The sequence below is a fragment of the Centropristis striata genome, chromosome 2, assembly GCF_030273125.1.
Source record: "Centropristis striata isolate RG_2023a ecotype Rhode Island chromosome 2, C.striata_1.0, whole genome shotgun sequence".
Taxonomy (NCBI): Eukaryota; Metazoa; Chordata; class Actinopteri; order Perciformes; family Serranidae; genus Centropristis; species Centropristis striata.
In genome coordinates, this window is record NC_081518.1 from 27,791,780 (window position 1) to 27,808,958 (window position 17,179).

At 40.3% G+C, this 17,179-nt stretch overlaps 1 protein-coding gene across 3 annotated transcripts in view; it reads right to left on the reverse strand.

Moving 5' to 3' along the window:
* The window catches only part of LOC131983224 (furin-1-like), a 111,379-nt gene that overhangs the window by 8,360 nt on the left and 85,840 nt on the right, over positions 1–17,179 (reverse strand). For all 3 annotated transcript variants that reach the window (XM_059347922.1, XM_059347904.1, XM_059347913.1), the window contains exons 8-14: positions 12,740–12,912; positions 11,321–11,533; positions 8,842–8,942; positions 5,890–5,993; positions 5,545–5,662; positions 668–847; positions 451–575 (exon numbers count right to left, since the gene is read on the reverse strand). In XM_059347922.1, the coding sequence (XP_059203905.1) occupies positions 451–575; positions 668–847; positions 5,545–5,662; positions 5,890–5,993; positions 8,842–8,942; positions 11,321–11,533; positions 12,740–12,912 (1,014 nt within the window). The remainder of the gene's footprint in view (positions 1–450; positions 576–667; positions 848–5,544; positions 5,663–5,889; positions 5,994–8,841; positions 8,943–11,320; positions 11,534–12,739; positions 12,913–17,179) is intronic.

Sequence of the window (17,179 nt, forward strand, 5' to 3'; positions counted from 1 at the left end):
TACCAACATGGCACAGTAAACCCTTTTTAAGTGGTATATACAGGCAGAATGAAAAGGCTTAAAGAACAGAAAAAATACTTCACAAACATTATTTGGTTTTAGACCACTGGTCAGACAAAAGAGCTAAAATGTTATATGAATGTGTCTCCTTTAGACTTGTAATAGTCAGTTAATGCAAAACAAACAGACTTAAAAAGAAGCTGTGAAGTGTTTGCAATGCATAAAATAAAATATCAATGCTATGAATGAAGCTTTGAACTATTTTGATTCAGCCCTAAAAAGCTGTCACCAAATTGAATCAATAATGAAAGTAACCATTAGCTGCAGGCCATATTAGTGATATCTCTTAAACTTGGACGAAAAAAAATGTAAGACATGAACATCCAACCGTTCAGGAGAATCTGACAAAATATTCTTTCTCTGAATCTCGCAACAACAAAGATGCTTTACCATAGTCGCTGGCCCCCGCCACGTTCTCAATCTCCAGCGTCCACGCCCCGTTGGGATTCTCGTCCCAGGAGTGGGTGGTCATGAAAGCCCAGTCATTAAAACCCTCCGATGAGTAGTCATGAGGCCTGCAGGGAAAACCACCAGCAAGGAGTGTCAACAGTGCATGTTTACCAACCTGTACTGTATTGTCTGTGTGTGTGCATATGTGTGTTTGTACCTGGGGTGGAGCAGAGTGGAGCGTGTGCCTGCAGGACTAATGAGGTGGATCGCCAGGTTTCCTCGGCGGTTGTAGGAGAGCGTGAGCCGGGCCTGGACGTGCTCTAATGACGTCACGTGACTGTCTGTCCCGAAGCAGGCGTCCACGCTCTTGTTGATCGACAAATGGCTGCCGATGTTCCTGTCAAAAACATGAAGACAGCGGTGTGCGTTAGTAAACCTGCAGGTTGTTTGCTGCTGAAATCTCGGGCTCATTCTGAGCTTGGGATAAGCTACTCTCCAGACGACTCTGTGAGGGACTTTTGGCTTCCGGCCAGTGTGGAAGTCTGCGAAGGGTGAAGAGTTTGTGGCCTTGAACAGGATTAGCGTCTCACGACCTGTAGCGGTGGTGTCCTCAATGGAAGCAAAGCACCAAACTCTTTTCACTCCCTCGCTCAGGAGATTACACGCATCCACAACAATCCTGAGGAAGAGGAAGACTCTGGGTTTTAGGGACACAAGGTGATCACTAAACTGTCACGGCGTTTTAAGACGCAGTCCCTCCAGGTTCAGTCTGATAACATTTTCACGCTGCATTAAAGGACTACATAAACCCTTTCGACCTTTTATAGCAGCCTCACATGGGAACATTTAAAAAGGTTAATTCACAAACGAGTCTCACTGTCCATGTAATTAGCGTGATGCAAATTGGCAGCAATGCAGCATGGTCAGGCTTTATGTTGTGCTGTTTCAAGGTAAAGTCTGAAATCATGAGAGAAAGAAATGGAAATTTATACAAATTGCTGCTGAAGTTGATTTATCGTTGCCGTTTGACCACTGCAGCACGGCGTCTGTGATTTAAGGCCTGGCAGAAGCTAAAATTTGTGGTGCTGTTGCAGGTATGGCATCTGTTTTCACAAGCACACGCAACCACACAGAAGGAGGGATGTGCTACAAACCTGTGAAAAATAAATGAGTAAGCAGCTGATCAAGAAAATAAATTACAACCCTGGCTGTTCTTAAAATCAACATTTCAGTAGCAGCTACAGGTGAAAATCACCTCTGTGATGATTGCAAACAAAATTTCTGAAAATCAAAACAACAAGATTTCTCTGTTGACTATCACCAAAACACAACACATGCCAAAGACCCACATTGCACATTTTTAAGTTGCCTTCTGCTTGAAGTGTTTTTTTCCTTAGCATTTATCAGCCAACAACAAATCTGCTCCAAAGCATTATGAAAAATCTACCAATCACATACTTGTCATAAACTGGAAGTCCTTTACTAAGTATTTTTAAGTTAAATCTTTTTACAGTAATGGGAAGACACAGATGTGTATTTTAATTATGTGTTTATAAAGCTTTTCAGTACCATCACCAAATAGTCTGGGAGGCAGCCAAACCTGAAAAATTGCCATCCATTTGGCGGTTATCATGCTTCAGAGTGTTTCTAAATCATAAATCACTCTTTAAAAAGCTCGTGCCACACTCCAGTTTGCAGCGATGCAAAATGTTGCAGTCCTCGTGGTAATTTGCATAAAGTTTGCCAAATCCTCTTTCAGAACAAAGTGTGCACACACATCTGGGCGTTGGTCACATTCAATGTTGAAACAACTGACAAGAAATCTCTTTGATACCTCTTCGACACAGAGCCTGTACGTTCACTTATTTGGTTAGACACACGCTTACAGGAGCTTTCCTGCAAAGACTTCACGCTTTAAGGCACAATCCATTTTCCAAATGTAAACACGGGTGAGGCCAACCGATACAATTCAAATCGATGCTCTGCAAACTCCTGCACACACTGAAATTTATTAACAAATCTTCCTATACACAGGTGAACACGAAACGAAACTCAAAAGTCCAAAGCTGCCCATTCATCATCCAAATCTTACAAAAGTTAAAGGGGAACTCCCTTACCGTACCTTTGATTCTACCAGCTGTAATCCTGCTCTGGTGTTCCTACCAAACTAATTTGGAAAGAAATGCTCAGAACGAGCTCCTGAAGCTCTGTGTTGTCAACAATGTGTTGATCTATTATTTCTGGGATCAGACACCTGTACAATCAGAGAAGTCAAGCCCTGATGCACTTCTATCATGATCTGCTTTTACCACGAAGGTAAATATTAAGTTATTTTAAGCAATATGTTGATAATTCCGCAATGATAAATTTGCTTTAGCTCAGTGGTAGCCTACAGAGTGAAACTGAAGGAGACAAATTGCATCTTTATGCTATGATAGGATCTTCCAATTTGATCAGGACCCACAATCCGCTGTGGGTTAATTTCCTTTAATTGGGTCGGATTATGTTCACAGTGCAATCGAACCGCACTAGGGTTGGTTTGGAAACCTCTCTGCCAGTGGTCTCGGATCGATTGTTTGGTTCCGCACCAGAGTATGATTGGATCGCTCACAAGCGACCAAACGAACCGCAACGAGAATTTAACCGCATCAGAGTTCGATCGAAACGGACTAAACTTTGGGAAAGCGTATGAAAGTGACTAATGGAGGCCGTTTTATAATCTGGTCCAGTCAGGGATGGAGCACTCAAGTCCTGTACTCGGACTCAAAGCCCGGGATTTGTGACGTGACCTTGCACTCTGATGACTCGGACTTGTGCATTCTGGTGCACGATGACTCAGACTTGCACATCAATAACTCAGAAAACAAACACATGGGAAAATCCAGTTTGAAAAAAAACCCTGAACTTCCCCCTTAAATGGGAACTGGAATGGTAATTGTGGTCATAATAGTGTAGTAGTGTATTTATGTATGTATGTAGTGCTGTAGTTTTCCCTGGGCATGTGTCTTTTTTGATCACACTGTCAGGGCTCCGTTAGATATAATCACTAGATATAATTGACAGTGAGAAAGACACTGAACCCCCACCTGCCGACTTATTTCAAGTCACACCGGCTAAGTGAGTCAGCTAAACACCTAAAATGTAAATTGAATAACCTGCGTTGACTGCTGCTCCCAGACGCTCGAACCATCTGCTCCGAGCATCTCATAGCTGCAGTAAAAGAGAGAGAAACCTCAAACCCGGCGAGGGAAGTGACAGGGAGCGCATAATGAAGAGGAGATGTCAGGCTGCGTTTAGACTGTGACACCGGGAAGAGAAGGAATAAAACGGCTTAGGAGAAATACAGAACGCAACACATGAACTGACAAATTATTATTTCTCTTATAAATGCTGCTTCTCCAGCTGAGCGGAGTGTCTCTTGCACACACGCACAAATACACACACATACACACACACACACATACACACACACACACACACACACACACACACACACACACACACACACACACACACACACACACACACACACACACACACACACACACACACACACACAGAGAAAACAACACGGAGCAGGGCGCTCAGAGTCGAGCTGCAGATGAAGACGTAACGTGTCACTGCAGCAGAGCATGACGGCTCAGTTCTACACTTGTTATGAACCAGTTTAATGTCAGTTTCTCTGACCACTCAATGCGGCTCAAACACTCATCATGACTCTTAATCACACGCCGAGTTATGTCAAAACAAAATGCATAACAATGTTTTTATTGTTTCCTGTCATTGAATTATCTTTCTGATCACATTTATTTTATCATACACTTGTATTGTATGGGTATTACCTTTTGAGTGCTGCTATCTCAGCCATGACACTTCTGCAAAACTATTTCTTTATGCCAGCGAGGCTCTTCGCTGCTAAAAGGGGCACTGCAGTGATTTAGTATTGCACTTCCATAAGGTTGGAGGACTTGCACAAGACAGATTAAGACAGTCTGCAGATATCCTGATTTCAGGGTTATTTTTCTTCAAAGAAAACTTCCTCCAGAGCCATAGATGAATTTAAACAGCTGCGACCACAATCTCTACAGCTCTGCTGACGGGCCGGTCGATCCCAAAAATTTGCCCTACCCCTACCCAGGTTCTGGTCAGGTGTCAGGTGTTCGTGTCAATGAATGAACGGACGGATGTATGCAAGTACAGTGGTCAAAGCAATTGGGAATTCATACTTATCACACTCTAAATAAAACTCTACATGGCAAGGTGATCAGCATGTATGCAAAATCAGTGCAACCCTCTGAATAAAGATATAAATTATATACTGTATGATAGGGCTGATGCTTTTTTTTTTTCAAAATCCAAACTTGCCGTTTTTAAAAACAATATTCGACCTGAAATGATCAGAACAAAGGACTCTTGCTTGTACTCCAGCAGGGGGCGTTCCTAAAATACACTGCTTTACAACCAGAATTAAAACTATTCAGGACTTCTACAAATACAACCAGCCAATTAAAGTAATACATAATTTTAATGGAATTAAAAACAACAACAATTAAGACAAATTAATAATAAAATAGATAAGCAATGTTTGTAATAAACTGCCTTGAGGACTGCACCGAGACAAATAAAATCACTTAAAATAATACAAAAAATAAAAGCATAAAAACACCAGATTATAATTTTAAAAAAAGAAAATGATGATAATGATAATGATAATATATATTTAAATATAAAATATATTTTATATTTAAATATATATAAATATATTTATATATTTAAAAATAAAATTATTTTAATAATAAAAATCAAGCTACAATGTGAGGAAAGATTTTGGACTTGTTGATGAAGCATTGCGGGTAAATAAAAAAACAAACAATAAAAAAAAAAAAAAAAAAAAAAAGAGTCTGCCCCATCATCATGTTAACTTGTCACTTATATGAGGCACCTTCGAATAAACAGAACAATATTTCTAACCTGCAATTTGGGATCGGGCTGTGTGGGCTGCCTGTATTCAAATACGTTTTTGTTTTGAAAATGACAGCTGCAAACACTTGTAAACAGAGTGAGTGAGTGTGTGTGCTCGTGCAGAGTACTAACCTTGGCTCACAGACCATGGTGATCACACATTTGCGCTGCGGCCTCACACTGGTCCACGTTTCTGCCAGCGATACAATGGCACTGGCATCAAGTAGACCATATCCATACGAATGGCTAACTGCAGAGGGGAAAAAGGGAAAGAAACACATGAATGCTGGCCTGCTGAGAGCCGCATCCTCTCCCAGATCTCACTTCATAGACGAGCTACAGTGACACAACTGGTTCCAGGGCCTTGCAGCTCTCGTTGGACTCGATTTATTAGATGCATAACACGTTAAAGAGCCTCAAAGGCGTCCATCTGCAAACTGCAGAGGGCAGAAGAGAACTTGGAAGGGGCTGCCATACCTTTACGTCCGACCCCATTGGTTCTCCAGTCGTTGGTGAGCAGGTGGGCAGGGTGAGAAGTTCGCACAACCAGATGTTGCATGTCCCTCCAGGTCAGATTTTTACTGGAATGTGTGTTCGTGAAAGCACACACAAAGACACACACAGCCACGAGAAGAAAAAAGACAAACAGGGTAAGACTCCAACTGAAAGAAGGTTGAGGCACTCAAAGAGATCAAACAAACTCGTCCGACAATATGTCCTACAGCCTTAACCTGCAGGTGGACAGCTGATTAAATACAGTGAAGTACCAGGCACATTCTTCCATAAATTAGAGTAAATCTTCAGTCAACATGTGTTTGAACTCAATTTCTGCTCTTTGCCAAAATGTATTGTAAAGAAAAAAAAAATGAAAAAGTGCTTCAGTAAGTCCCTGCAGCCACCCAGCTTGAATGGAGGAAAAAGGGTAACAGGAGGTCACAGTTGGGCTTAAAGCAACTACAAGGAGTTTTTAACTGGTTATGAAACAGGCTACATTTAATACTGATGTCTCTATACAACCTAAATAAGCAAACAAGGCTATGAGGGAGAAACTTGGCTTTTTCTATCTAGTTATTGTTAATGCTCGACCCTGCAAAGTCAGACGAAACATATATGATAAGCAGACCAGAATAGTCTGTGTTTACAGTTTACAGTTATATGTTGTGGCTTTTACTGGAGCAGGGTCAGTAAAGAGAAAAAGAAAACTAAAAATGATGGTTATAAAGCACAGGCCGAGTCAACCCTGATCGGTCATTCAACAGATGGAGAAAACTGCCCCTCTTCATCCTAGACTGGTATATATTTATATATTGTCTTTTTTATTTATGAAATGCATTGTGAGATGGAGTTTTACATCCATATATTATTATACTTTCGTGGCTAAATTCAAGTTAACCTTAGACCATTTTTAAATAATCTATAGTTTATGGCTTAAGTGCATTCAGAGCGTGTCCAGCTCCACTTTTGTAAGTTAAACAGTGTTTAATCTGGGCACAAAGCGAAGCACAAGGGCCGAAGGGATCATAAAGAGTCTCCTAATCAATCATAGGTGTAATTTGGGTGCACCTGGCTCATTGCTATTTAAATGATGGTGTCTGCAAACTCGAGAATTGAGTGGTATTCTGCTGAAGAAATGGATGCTTGTGCAGCAGACCATCTACAGGAGCAGCAGGAGTACACAAAAACTCCTTAAAATAAAGTGTAAATGTGGGAGGAGACAGTGGTGACCATGTGTTCAGTGGCATCACCACTGAAGTTTGCCTCCTTTGAATACCAGTAAAATACTGCACCATTGACTTTACTGCAGGTTTTTGTTGGGACATTGCAATCTTGACCAACAACTTTGTTTTGTCATCAATATATTACTGTTATTAATCCTTCATAGCCAAAAATAGATACATTACCTCATCACTATACATCCTGCAAACAGCTGTGTTTGAAAAAGATCATGAGCTTTATAAAACAATCTGCTGCATAGGCTTCATTTATCTAGGAGTAAGCTTGCCAGGATATATCCAGATGTCGACCCGACTTGCTCCTGATGCCGTCAGGCTTCGGCTACCCTCTGTCATATGTTCTGGGCTTGCCCAAAGTTGATACAGTTTTGGTCTTTAATTTTTGATTACTTTCTCTTACATCTGTGACAAGGAGATAGGCCCTGCTCCTGACATCGCAATATTTGGTGTGACCCCTGCTGGGATAACGATATCTGGAGCACAATCAGACGCCATTGCGTTACATTGGCCAGAGTCTTATTTTGTGTAATGGAAGTCAGATAGGCCTCCCACAGGCGCTGGGTTGAGGATGTAATGGCACAATTAAAACTTAAGAAGTTGAAACACACAATCAGAGGTTCAACCCAGATATTTTATAAGGTCTGGCAGATATTTATGAATTATTTTAACTTACAATTCCCTGCTGGAAACACTGGGACAAAATTGATTCAAAGGCTCTGTAATATGTCAGTTTTTTTCCCTTAATGTACATTTTTTTGTGTTATTGTTGTCACTTTATTATTGTATATATTGGGGTTGCTGTTTCGGGACTTGTTAATTGTTTTATAAGTGTTTACAATCCGAAACCCAATAAAAATATTTGAATAATGAGCTTATTAAACAAGGCGATGGTGCTCATAGAAACATGACTGCTTTTTTCCACAGGGGTCGCCATAACAGCACAAAAATTAAAAGCTCCTTTTAGTTGCTTAAACTTTAAATGTATTATTTGTATTGTTGACTTTTCCTCACTTTCTCATCAAATCCATTGCTAATTGCAATCCCTTTCCATCACCTCGCTCGCTTTGAAACAAATCAGAGTGAAAGACTAATTACACTTTCAGGATTGTTCTGACGTTTATGTTTGTCCCCACATTAGTGCTGCGTGACTGGATAATAATCATTAGTGGTGTTTTTGTAAATGCACTGGAAAAGTCAGCCAGGCAGAGGGGTTAAAAAATAATTCAGAAAATGGGATAATCAAGCAGATTTGATGCATAAACACACAGCACCTGCAGTTAAAACCTGACTTAATACACAAGTGTGACATTTATAATGGAGCTCTTGAAAGTCTGCAAAAAAAAAGGTAGAAAAACTATTTCACCTGTTGTCACTGAATGACCTATTTGCAGTTTGAAAACTTCCAGCCACGTGTTATAAAGTGATAAGAGTGGGGCACTAATTCAAACTGAATATTTTAGTGTACACACAGGTTGTGAAAATGACCAATCTTCCTCCAGAATAATTACACAGTATAATCATGAGTTTGTTCTGCACAAATTAAATTTTTAACTCTTTTCTTTTCCAAAAGATTACAATGATCCTAATCAACATAAGTAAAGGAAATGTGCAGATGGAGAGAGTGAGAATTAGGCTGTAAAGCTGAAGGGAATATCAAGGCATTGTAAGACTCAGAAAAATGGTGATAAGCACTTACTTGGCTTCAAGGGCAAGAGCGATGATCCCAGCAGCCAGAGGGGCGGACGCAGAGGTGCCTGTGTGGGAGTCTGTGCATTTTGATTTGAGGTCTGTAGTCACCTACAAAAGACGAACATGGTAATGCTGAAACAGACAGCTCAGGCAAAAAAAAATGACAATGTGCAAAATAGCCTTAAACGCATTGACCTTATTCTTTTAATTTCAAAATGCTGCTTAACTTTATTCTCCATCAATTCCCTCTTTGCTATGTTATATTTGCTGGAGGCAGAAATCGCCGATCAGTTGAAGTAGAGTGAGAAACCGCCTCAGCAGGGCTCCCTGGACTAGCTTGAAAATCAAAGCGGGGAAATAGTATAACTTAGGCTCACCCTCTCTCAACAACTACCAGAGAAGTGTCTTTGAGCGAGACTCTTTTTTTTGGATCAGTTGCTCTGGTAGAGATCTCCTCAGTGACCCACAGCAGAGGGCTGTGGTTTCACTGGGCGGCTCCCAGGAGTGACTTTCTGCAGCTGCATGAATACAAAGCAAGGCAGTGCAGAACATGCACCTAACTCTTGGGAAGGATAAAGGTTACAAAACACTGCTTTGCAAAAAAGCTCCCAGCCATACTGTATAATCCTAAAGGGGAGGACAATGTATGTAAGTGAATAAGACGGGCATAAAAGCAGATAGAATCTGCTTAATGTGCTGACCAAGGCATGGCCTCTAAACACTGATCTTTTAACGGACTAAACAGAATAATAAATGCAGTGGCAGAGCTGACTTTAATGCTCCAATTATACATTCAGGAGCTTTGCATATCCCTCGTATATGAAATTGAAAGAGACGGATATTATAAGTAAAAAAAAAAAAGCCCTAAACAGACGTGAAGATATTCACTCCTGCATAACCCCGGAGGTCCCACCCTTTCTCTCCTCCTCCATGTCTTCATTCCCAGGTTCATGAGTGACAGCACAATTAAGTGAGTACAGCACTGAGGCATTAAGGGACCAGCCACATGTCACAGAGATGTCATAAGCTGTCCGTCCAGTTGGCCTGGCTGCTAGACTGTGTGCTCGAGAAAGAAAGACTGTGCTCACATGTGATTTTGTGTTTGTGACGAGAATATCAAGCAGCAACAGATTGCCAGACGGAGTTTCAGCCGTTCACTATTCATAATAATTTTAATGGTCCAAGACTGAGTGAATGGAGGAGAAGAAGAAACGGAGGAAAGACTGAAGAAGTCATGCTGTGGTTCAGGCAGCAGGTTCAGGATGAAGCTGCAAAATGTGTGTGTGTCAGTAAAGAGCTGTTCAGTTAGTCGTGTAAGTTGTTTTTAAGCAGAAATTGTGTTTTTTAGCTTCTTAAATATGGCTTTGTTCTGTTTTACTGTGACAGTGAGCTGCAGCTTTGGGTTTTGGGGGCTGGTCAGAAGAAACAAGACATTTAAGAAGCCACAGTGGCTGATTTCTGACTTTTTAAAGATTAAAGAATCAGCTAATAACTGGTAGATTAATCAATAATTAAGTAAGTGTTATTGCAGCCATGTAAAATGTAAATGCATTTAATATACAGCATGCTTAATCTGCATTCCTAACACCTAAATATAAAACACTCTTTTCATATTCTCATTATCTATGCCAACCAGATTGGTATATTTTTATATTATCAGAAATATCTCTCATTGACTGTGGCTGTTATTATTATTGAGATATCTATAGAACATTTGGGGGGAAATGCTATCAGTAAAATTCATTTATGACTTTGTTTATTGTGTGTTTTGTTTCTTTTAAGGCAAATATACTTACACTCAAAAAGCAAGGGTAGAGAGGTGGAGAGAGAGTCTTTAACCATAAAAACGTGAAGGGAAAGAAACAGAAATGATTTAAGAGGCACCGGGTTATTAGCTTGTTATTATCATATGCATATTATTAACAGGAGATCAATATTTGACTATTATTGCCAATACAGGTATATACAACACCCCTCATATATACAATAATTACCTTTTTTCATTTTTGTTTTATCTAACCAGCTGTAGCACAATTAATCGGCTGAAACCAGAACATTTTTGGATTTTTTCTTTGAGAAATTACTTTACTAATTGCAGATTAAAGTTATCTTGCAGAGTTGTTGGTGTTTTATGTCAGTGAGCACCTGTGTTGTTTGTCATAAAGAGATGCACATACACACGTGCACCTGTGTGGTCGGTACACAGTCCTGCAGTGACCCACAGGTGGGCGTAACAAGTTAAGAAAAACAGCAATGCACCAGCAAGGGCAGGGAAGATGAAGACTGAAAGCGGGTAAATGTGAATGTAAACAATGCAGGTTTCAAAGTGTTGAAAACAAATTTGTGACATCTCGAGGATAAAGCCCAGTTAAGTGTTCACACATTTAAGAAGCCATAAAGAAGCTGTGCATCAAGTAAACCTTGGAAATAAATGTCCTACTTTGAAAGCAGAAGCGAGGAAGAGAAACAGAAAAAAAAAGACTCACTATCTGTTTCTCGTTGAGGTTCCCCGAGCTGTAGGTGGTGGCGAGGGTGGAGGAGCACGCCTCGCTGTACCAGGGGACGTTGCCGTTCTGGGTGGAGCTGCTGATGGACAGTGTGTAAATGCTGTTGGTGTAGCCGTCGCAGTTACAGCTGTCCTTCTCCCTCCCTCCGTTCCCAGAAGCCCACACAAAGATGGAGCCCAGACCGTTCCGACCCTGGAGAACGTACAGTACATTCAGACCAAAAAGAACTCTTTCATTCATCGATTCATGTGTCCGACCACCACTAACCAGAAAAGAACAAAATCTCATTCAATCTTTCATAGGAATCCCAATTATAGGAGGGCAAATTCATTTCAGGGCTCATTTCAAAAGGGCCCATTAAAAGGCAGCATACATCACAGAGGCCGGGGTGGTCACTCAGTAAATTAAAAAGAGCTAAATATCGCATGACAGCAATGCAATACAAAAAGGCACTATATGACAACAGCTCATTGTGATAAATCATCCAACCTCTCAGCCTTTGAAGTGCAATAATTTTCATCTAAGAGGCGCTTTATTGTATTGAGTGGAACCATCTCTCTCTGCATTGATCAAACCCAGCTATGCACCACCCACACCACCATCTGACAGCACTGCCACTGTGGCAATTATCTTAGTAGTCAGTGTCAGTGCTTCCAATCAGCTTCATGGCACATGCCTTGAATCCCGCCGCTCCATAACAAGAGTCCCCGTTAGTGGGATGGATGTGTTGATTCACGGGGTGCAGATATGTGACATGTGTGCCTATTAATCTGTCGACATTATGTGACATGGGCATGTGCATTAAAACAAGTGTCAGGATGCGTTATGTGACAGCGAGGTCCCTTTTAAGTTTATATTCAGATTGCCATGTTGTGAAATGCTGACAAACTAGTTTTCAAAATTACCCCCCTCGAAATCTCCATGTGTTTGAAAGCCTTTGATTAGAAATGCTTGCAAAGTAATTCAAAGCTCCAGTAACTGTTTGATTGGAAATATAAAAAAAAAAACCTTGATTTTTTTTTTTTTAGAAAAACACTCAATTCACACTTGAAGAGACCACATGCCGACTGACTGAAAGAGCTGGGAGATAAAAGATTGGCTGGCAGTTCAAGAAGCGCCCTTCAACTAACAATGAATATTCAAAGAAAAACTTTTTTTTTTTTGCTTCATTTCTTCATTTCATGTCAGAGCTGCTTCTGTTCATTTTCAAAGATTTCCCTCCCTGATGGCTTTTAGAGGACATTCCCTTCCATTCATAATTGTCAGGGTCAAAAATTGCTTTGTTCTTCCCATTTGTGTCCTCTCATGCTCGAACAGTTCAATTACTGACTGCTGAAAGGGAGCCACACACAGGCAGTAAATAATTTTTGTCTCACACAAACAAGCGCACACACACACCTCTGTAACTCCACGCAGAAAAGCTTCTTTGGCGAGTTTAGCAGGTCCGTCCACAGTTTTGCCGTCATCCTCTGGGCCCCAGCTGGCACTGTAAATGTCGATGTGTTGAGGATTCAGACTGAGGGACTGCGCCTCCACCATGTCGGTCACCTCTCCATCCAGCATACGCACACCTGCGTCCACGTTCACACAAACAAAAAGATTTATGAGTACATGCATACTAGAGGTGTGAATCAGCAGAGGCCCCACAATACGATTTTATCCCGTTGCTCAACATTGTGCTTACATGGAAACGTTGTCAATTCACGTAATACATGCGGCAATGTGTGGTCAACCTATATGGTCAGCCTGGCATAGCTGAAACATCTCAATCAAGTGGTCAGATGCGACACAAGTCTTCATCAAATACACAAATACCTAAGGATCAAGTTCACGCTGAGCTTATGAATACATGCTGGGCAGGATGCAAAGAATGCATCCTAACATGACCAGAAGGATCCTCTTTTCCATTGTATGTGGGAATGCCTGCAGTTAATCAGTTTTAGGAGAAAGTTGTTGCATCTAACGAGCAAGATTATAAGTGAAGGTGCCTCTAAATCCTACATTATATACATTCTTCTGAATATCTATTCTGGTCATTTTGTGACCAAACTCTGAAACTCCACTCTTACTAAACTCTAAAGTCCCTGTTCACTGTTTGCTTGTTGGAGGTCAAGCGATGAATTGCCTCTGTGTGGAAGAAACAACAAATATGTGGAATTTCCCGGTGGCTGAAAGGAATGACTTTTCACTTTGCTCTATGTTTATTTTTACAATATCCTGGAGGTTAATTACATGCAAATGGTGGCTAAATGATGTAATTATCTGACTGCTAATAAGTCTTATTATTAGTAATATAATTAAATGTATGGAATATTTCTTTTTTCCCCCTCATTCTTACTTCTATATTTTTCCAACGTGTTTCTTGTTCTTTCTTGTAGAAACAATACAAAAAAAGTTAAACTTGAAATTGAACACCTAATGAACATAGAACCAAAGTAATGTGAAGTAAATGGCAGTTTGAGGCTTCATTATCAGCTACTGGCATAAAATCTCCCAAATCTCAAACTGAACCGTTATTTTTCAAGTTGCACTTTGGGTAACATAGGCACCAGATTTTTACATGAAAAATTTTAAGTGTGTTATTGGAAAAAAGATATTTGATAAATGATTATTCTGAATCTGTTGCTTCAAGTTTGAACTTATTATTTTAGTTAGAACACGGATATAAAGAAAATACAAATTACAGAAAAATCTAACCAGTTAGAACCAAATAATGGCTTCTGAATAAACCTACACTTTTTAATATCAATGGACATACCTGAAAAACAAAAAAGGATAGATAATTATCATAATTCATCAAAGTGACAACAGTAAGCAGTAATGCACAGTGCTTTTGAAATGTACAATTTGTGTAGAAGTTCATGTTTGCAAGTTGAGATGCAACAATGAAGCTAATTAAGGTCCTTTTCAGATGCTTTTTGAATAACAATCATGTAGATGTTGATTGTAGTGTTGGAAATAAGTCGCTCCAATGAGATAGTCGCTGCTTTTCAATGAATACTGATTAAGGGAAGTTAGACAATACAGAAGATACGTGTCCTCAGAGTGTCCGGAAGAACAGGAGTGAAAGTCTGAAGAAGACTTAAAAATAAATGCAAAGTTATAAATTCAGTGGAGAAGTCTCTTAACCACATAAAATAATTTGCTGAAAATATGCAAAACATGCTGATGGTGATGATGGTGTTGCAGGATCCTGCTCTTTTAGGCTATGACTCATTCAATTTTGTTGGAGCTCTGTACCTGAGTGTGTGCTCATGTTCCACAAGGTTAAACACGTGTCAGGAAAAAGCAACGCTGCTAGTTTTGTTTGATTTGCATGTTTACATGCATGTTTGCACTGCTGGACGTCGCCTGTATGCATCTGTATAGCTCACATGCAGCGGTGCAGCACATGCTGCTCTACATTATTTGTGCATCCACTGTGACGTTCCTGTGGACCCCGCCATGTAAATCAAAGCTATTTCTATTGATTTGCTTTGGCGCGTGAGCTGGTTTGAAGGGGAAAAAAAAGAAAAAGAAATGGAACGCGATAAATTGCATTGTGGGTGAACTGCCTCTTCAAGTGTGCAGCACACTTCTGGGACAGAAAATTCAGATAAAAAGAAGAAAGACAACATTTGTTGTCTGGGTGAAATTGGTGTAACTGTCTGAGTGTAAATTGAATCAGACCAGCTCTTATATCAAGAGAAGTGAGCAGCTCAGACAGCGTTCATTGAGATCAGCGCTCAGTGATGAAGTGCTGTAACAGAGATTAAACATAAACAAACACACAACAGTGCTGGTGAGGCACACAGAGAGTGAAGTGCTTCTCCTAACGTTCCTCCATAGAGAGTGGCGAGAAATCAAAGACACCTAAAAAACAAACTAATTTTCCCCCTTTGATGCACTGCAGGTCAGGTTACTCCACGCTGCTCTATATGGGTTAAAGTAAGCAAGCACTGGGGCTTTGAAGTCCTCCAAAAGCATCAAACAGGCACTGGGCTGCTAGTGTTTCCATGGCAGCCTGCACTTCAGCGCGGGGGCCATGTGATCCGCTGAGGAGACGAGAAGTATCTCTCGTCCCCATCCAAAATATCAGCCTCTCCCAAAACCCAGGTTCAGACAATGTTTAGTGTACATGCACAGCTCAGTATTCTCTCTGCCGGTTAAAAATAAAAATTATAGTATGCTGACGCTATTTTGATGCTATATTAGAATTTAAGAGACTTCCTTTTGGTACAGATGTAGAGAAGGCATGCTCTGAAGGCCATGCCCACGGGAGAGGAAACTATTGATGCTGTAATACACAACCATGGGCTGAAACGTTAACAAAATGCCTGTTTCTAGCTAAAAACATTAGATTTATGCATATGATATGATTATTTTAGCACCCTATGTCTATCAGAAAGGACAAGTTGGCTCTTAACAGCTAATGTTAGCAAGCTATGGCACTTAATACTGCTTAGCTTTCTGAATTATCCACAAACTACTACAACACAAGCAATAGTTTCAGATGCTTTAACTTAACTTACAGAAATGTTTGTCTAAAACTGACTTTGGATATATGACTTAACAAGTAAATGTACTGCATCTGTAAGTTAACATTAAATATACTGAGTTTCTGTATCCACAGTTTAGTTATTCAGTTGGTCAGCTCTAATATAAACTTAATTATGGGTTCCTTACAAGGACAAGAGCATTTCACTACTCAGCAGGTTTTAGACATTTTTCAGATTAAACTAAGGTTCCTTCTTTCAATAAAGTCAATAAAGAGCGATTGATGGTTTTTCCCTCCAGTGGGGGCGGGGCATGAATGCACCTGTCTCTATACTAAACCTAGACTGTATAAAAGTAGTGGAAGAATTCACTGTGATGTCAAACAATGTTTTATAGCTTTGAGTTTGCATTTTGGCCGTCACCATCTTGGTTTTTAGTGTAGGCACTATCCTGACTAACAGGGCGCTGTGGCAGGGACTTGTCAATCACAGAATAGCCACGCCCTAAAGCGCGCCGTCTATTTTACTGTGAATGTGACAATAACTTACTAAATGAACATGATGATGTATTGAAGAAGATTTGAAACTACCTTTATGAAAATGTTTACTGATGAAATAAATCAAGTGAGAGGTAGTGTCATTTTCTCATTGACCTCTATACAATTGGCTGATTTTTGTAACAATGGAGTCGCCCCCAGGCTGCAGGATCATATGTAACAATGGGAGGAAAAACAGATTAGATTGATACCACTCTCAAGTTTGTACAGAAAGTATGAAGCTGGAGACTGAATACTTAACGGACAGAATCAGAGTTGTATCGATCCTCTCATCTGACTGTTGGCAAAAAAGTTGTTTGGGAAGGAAGTTTCAGACAGTTTGTTCAGAGCTGCCACTCCCTGAGGTCATCATCTCAGACTGTAGCCTTGTGCTTGTGTTTTTATTTCGGTTTGTCAGCATGTTTATGGGGAAAACTACCAGCTAACGTTTTCAGGAAACTTGGTGGAAGGATGTCAGGCAAAGGAAGAACCCATAAAACTTTAAAGCAGATCTGAATCATGGGGAAGAACATGATATAAATGAAAGTGAAAAATTATTCGAAAAAGGGCATGGCCTTGGTGGAGGTCTTTCTAGCTTATTGTGTTTTTTTGGGTTCACCTGGAGGATTTGCTGTTGTTACCCCAGACAAACTTATGAATATTGGAAGATCTAAGCCAGCCAACATGTGGTTGATATTAATATGGAGATACTTCACAAGAGTGTCTCCTCGCTGAATAATGAGCTACAGTACGGCAGGTGGCACAGGGTCTGATCTTGCAGCAGAGGAGTCACAGAAGCTTCTGCACTTCTCCCTCTTCACTCTGCC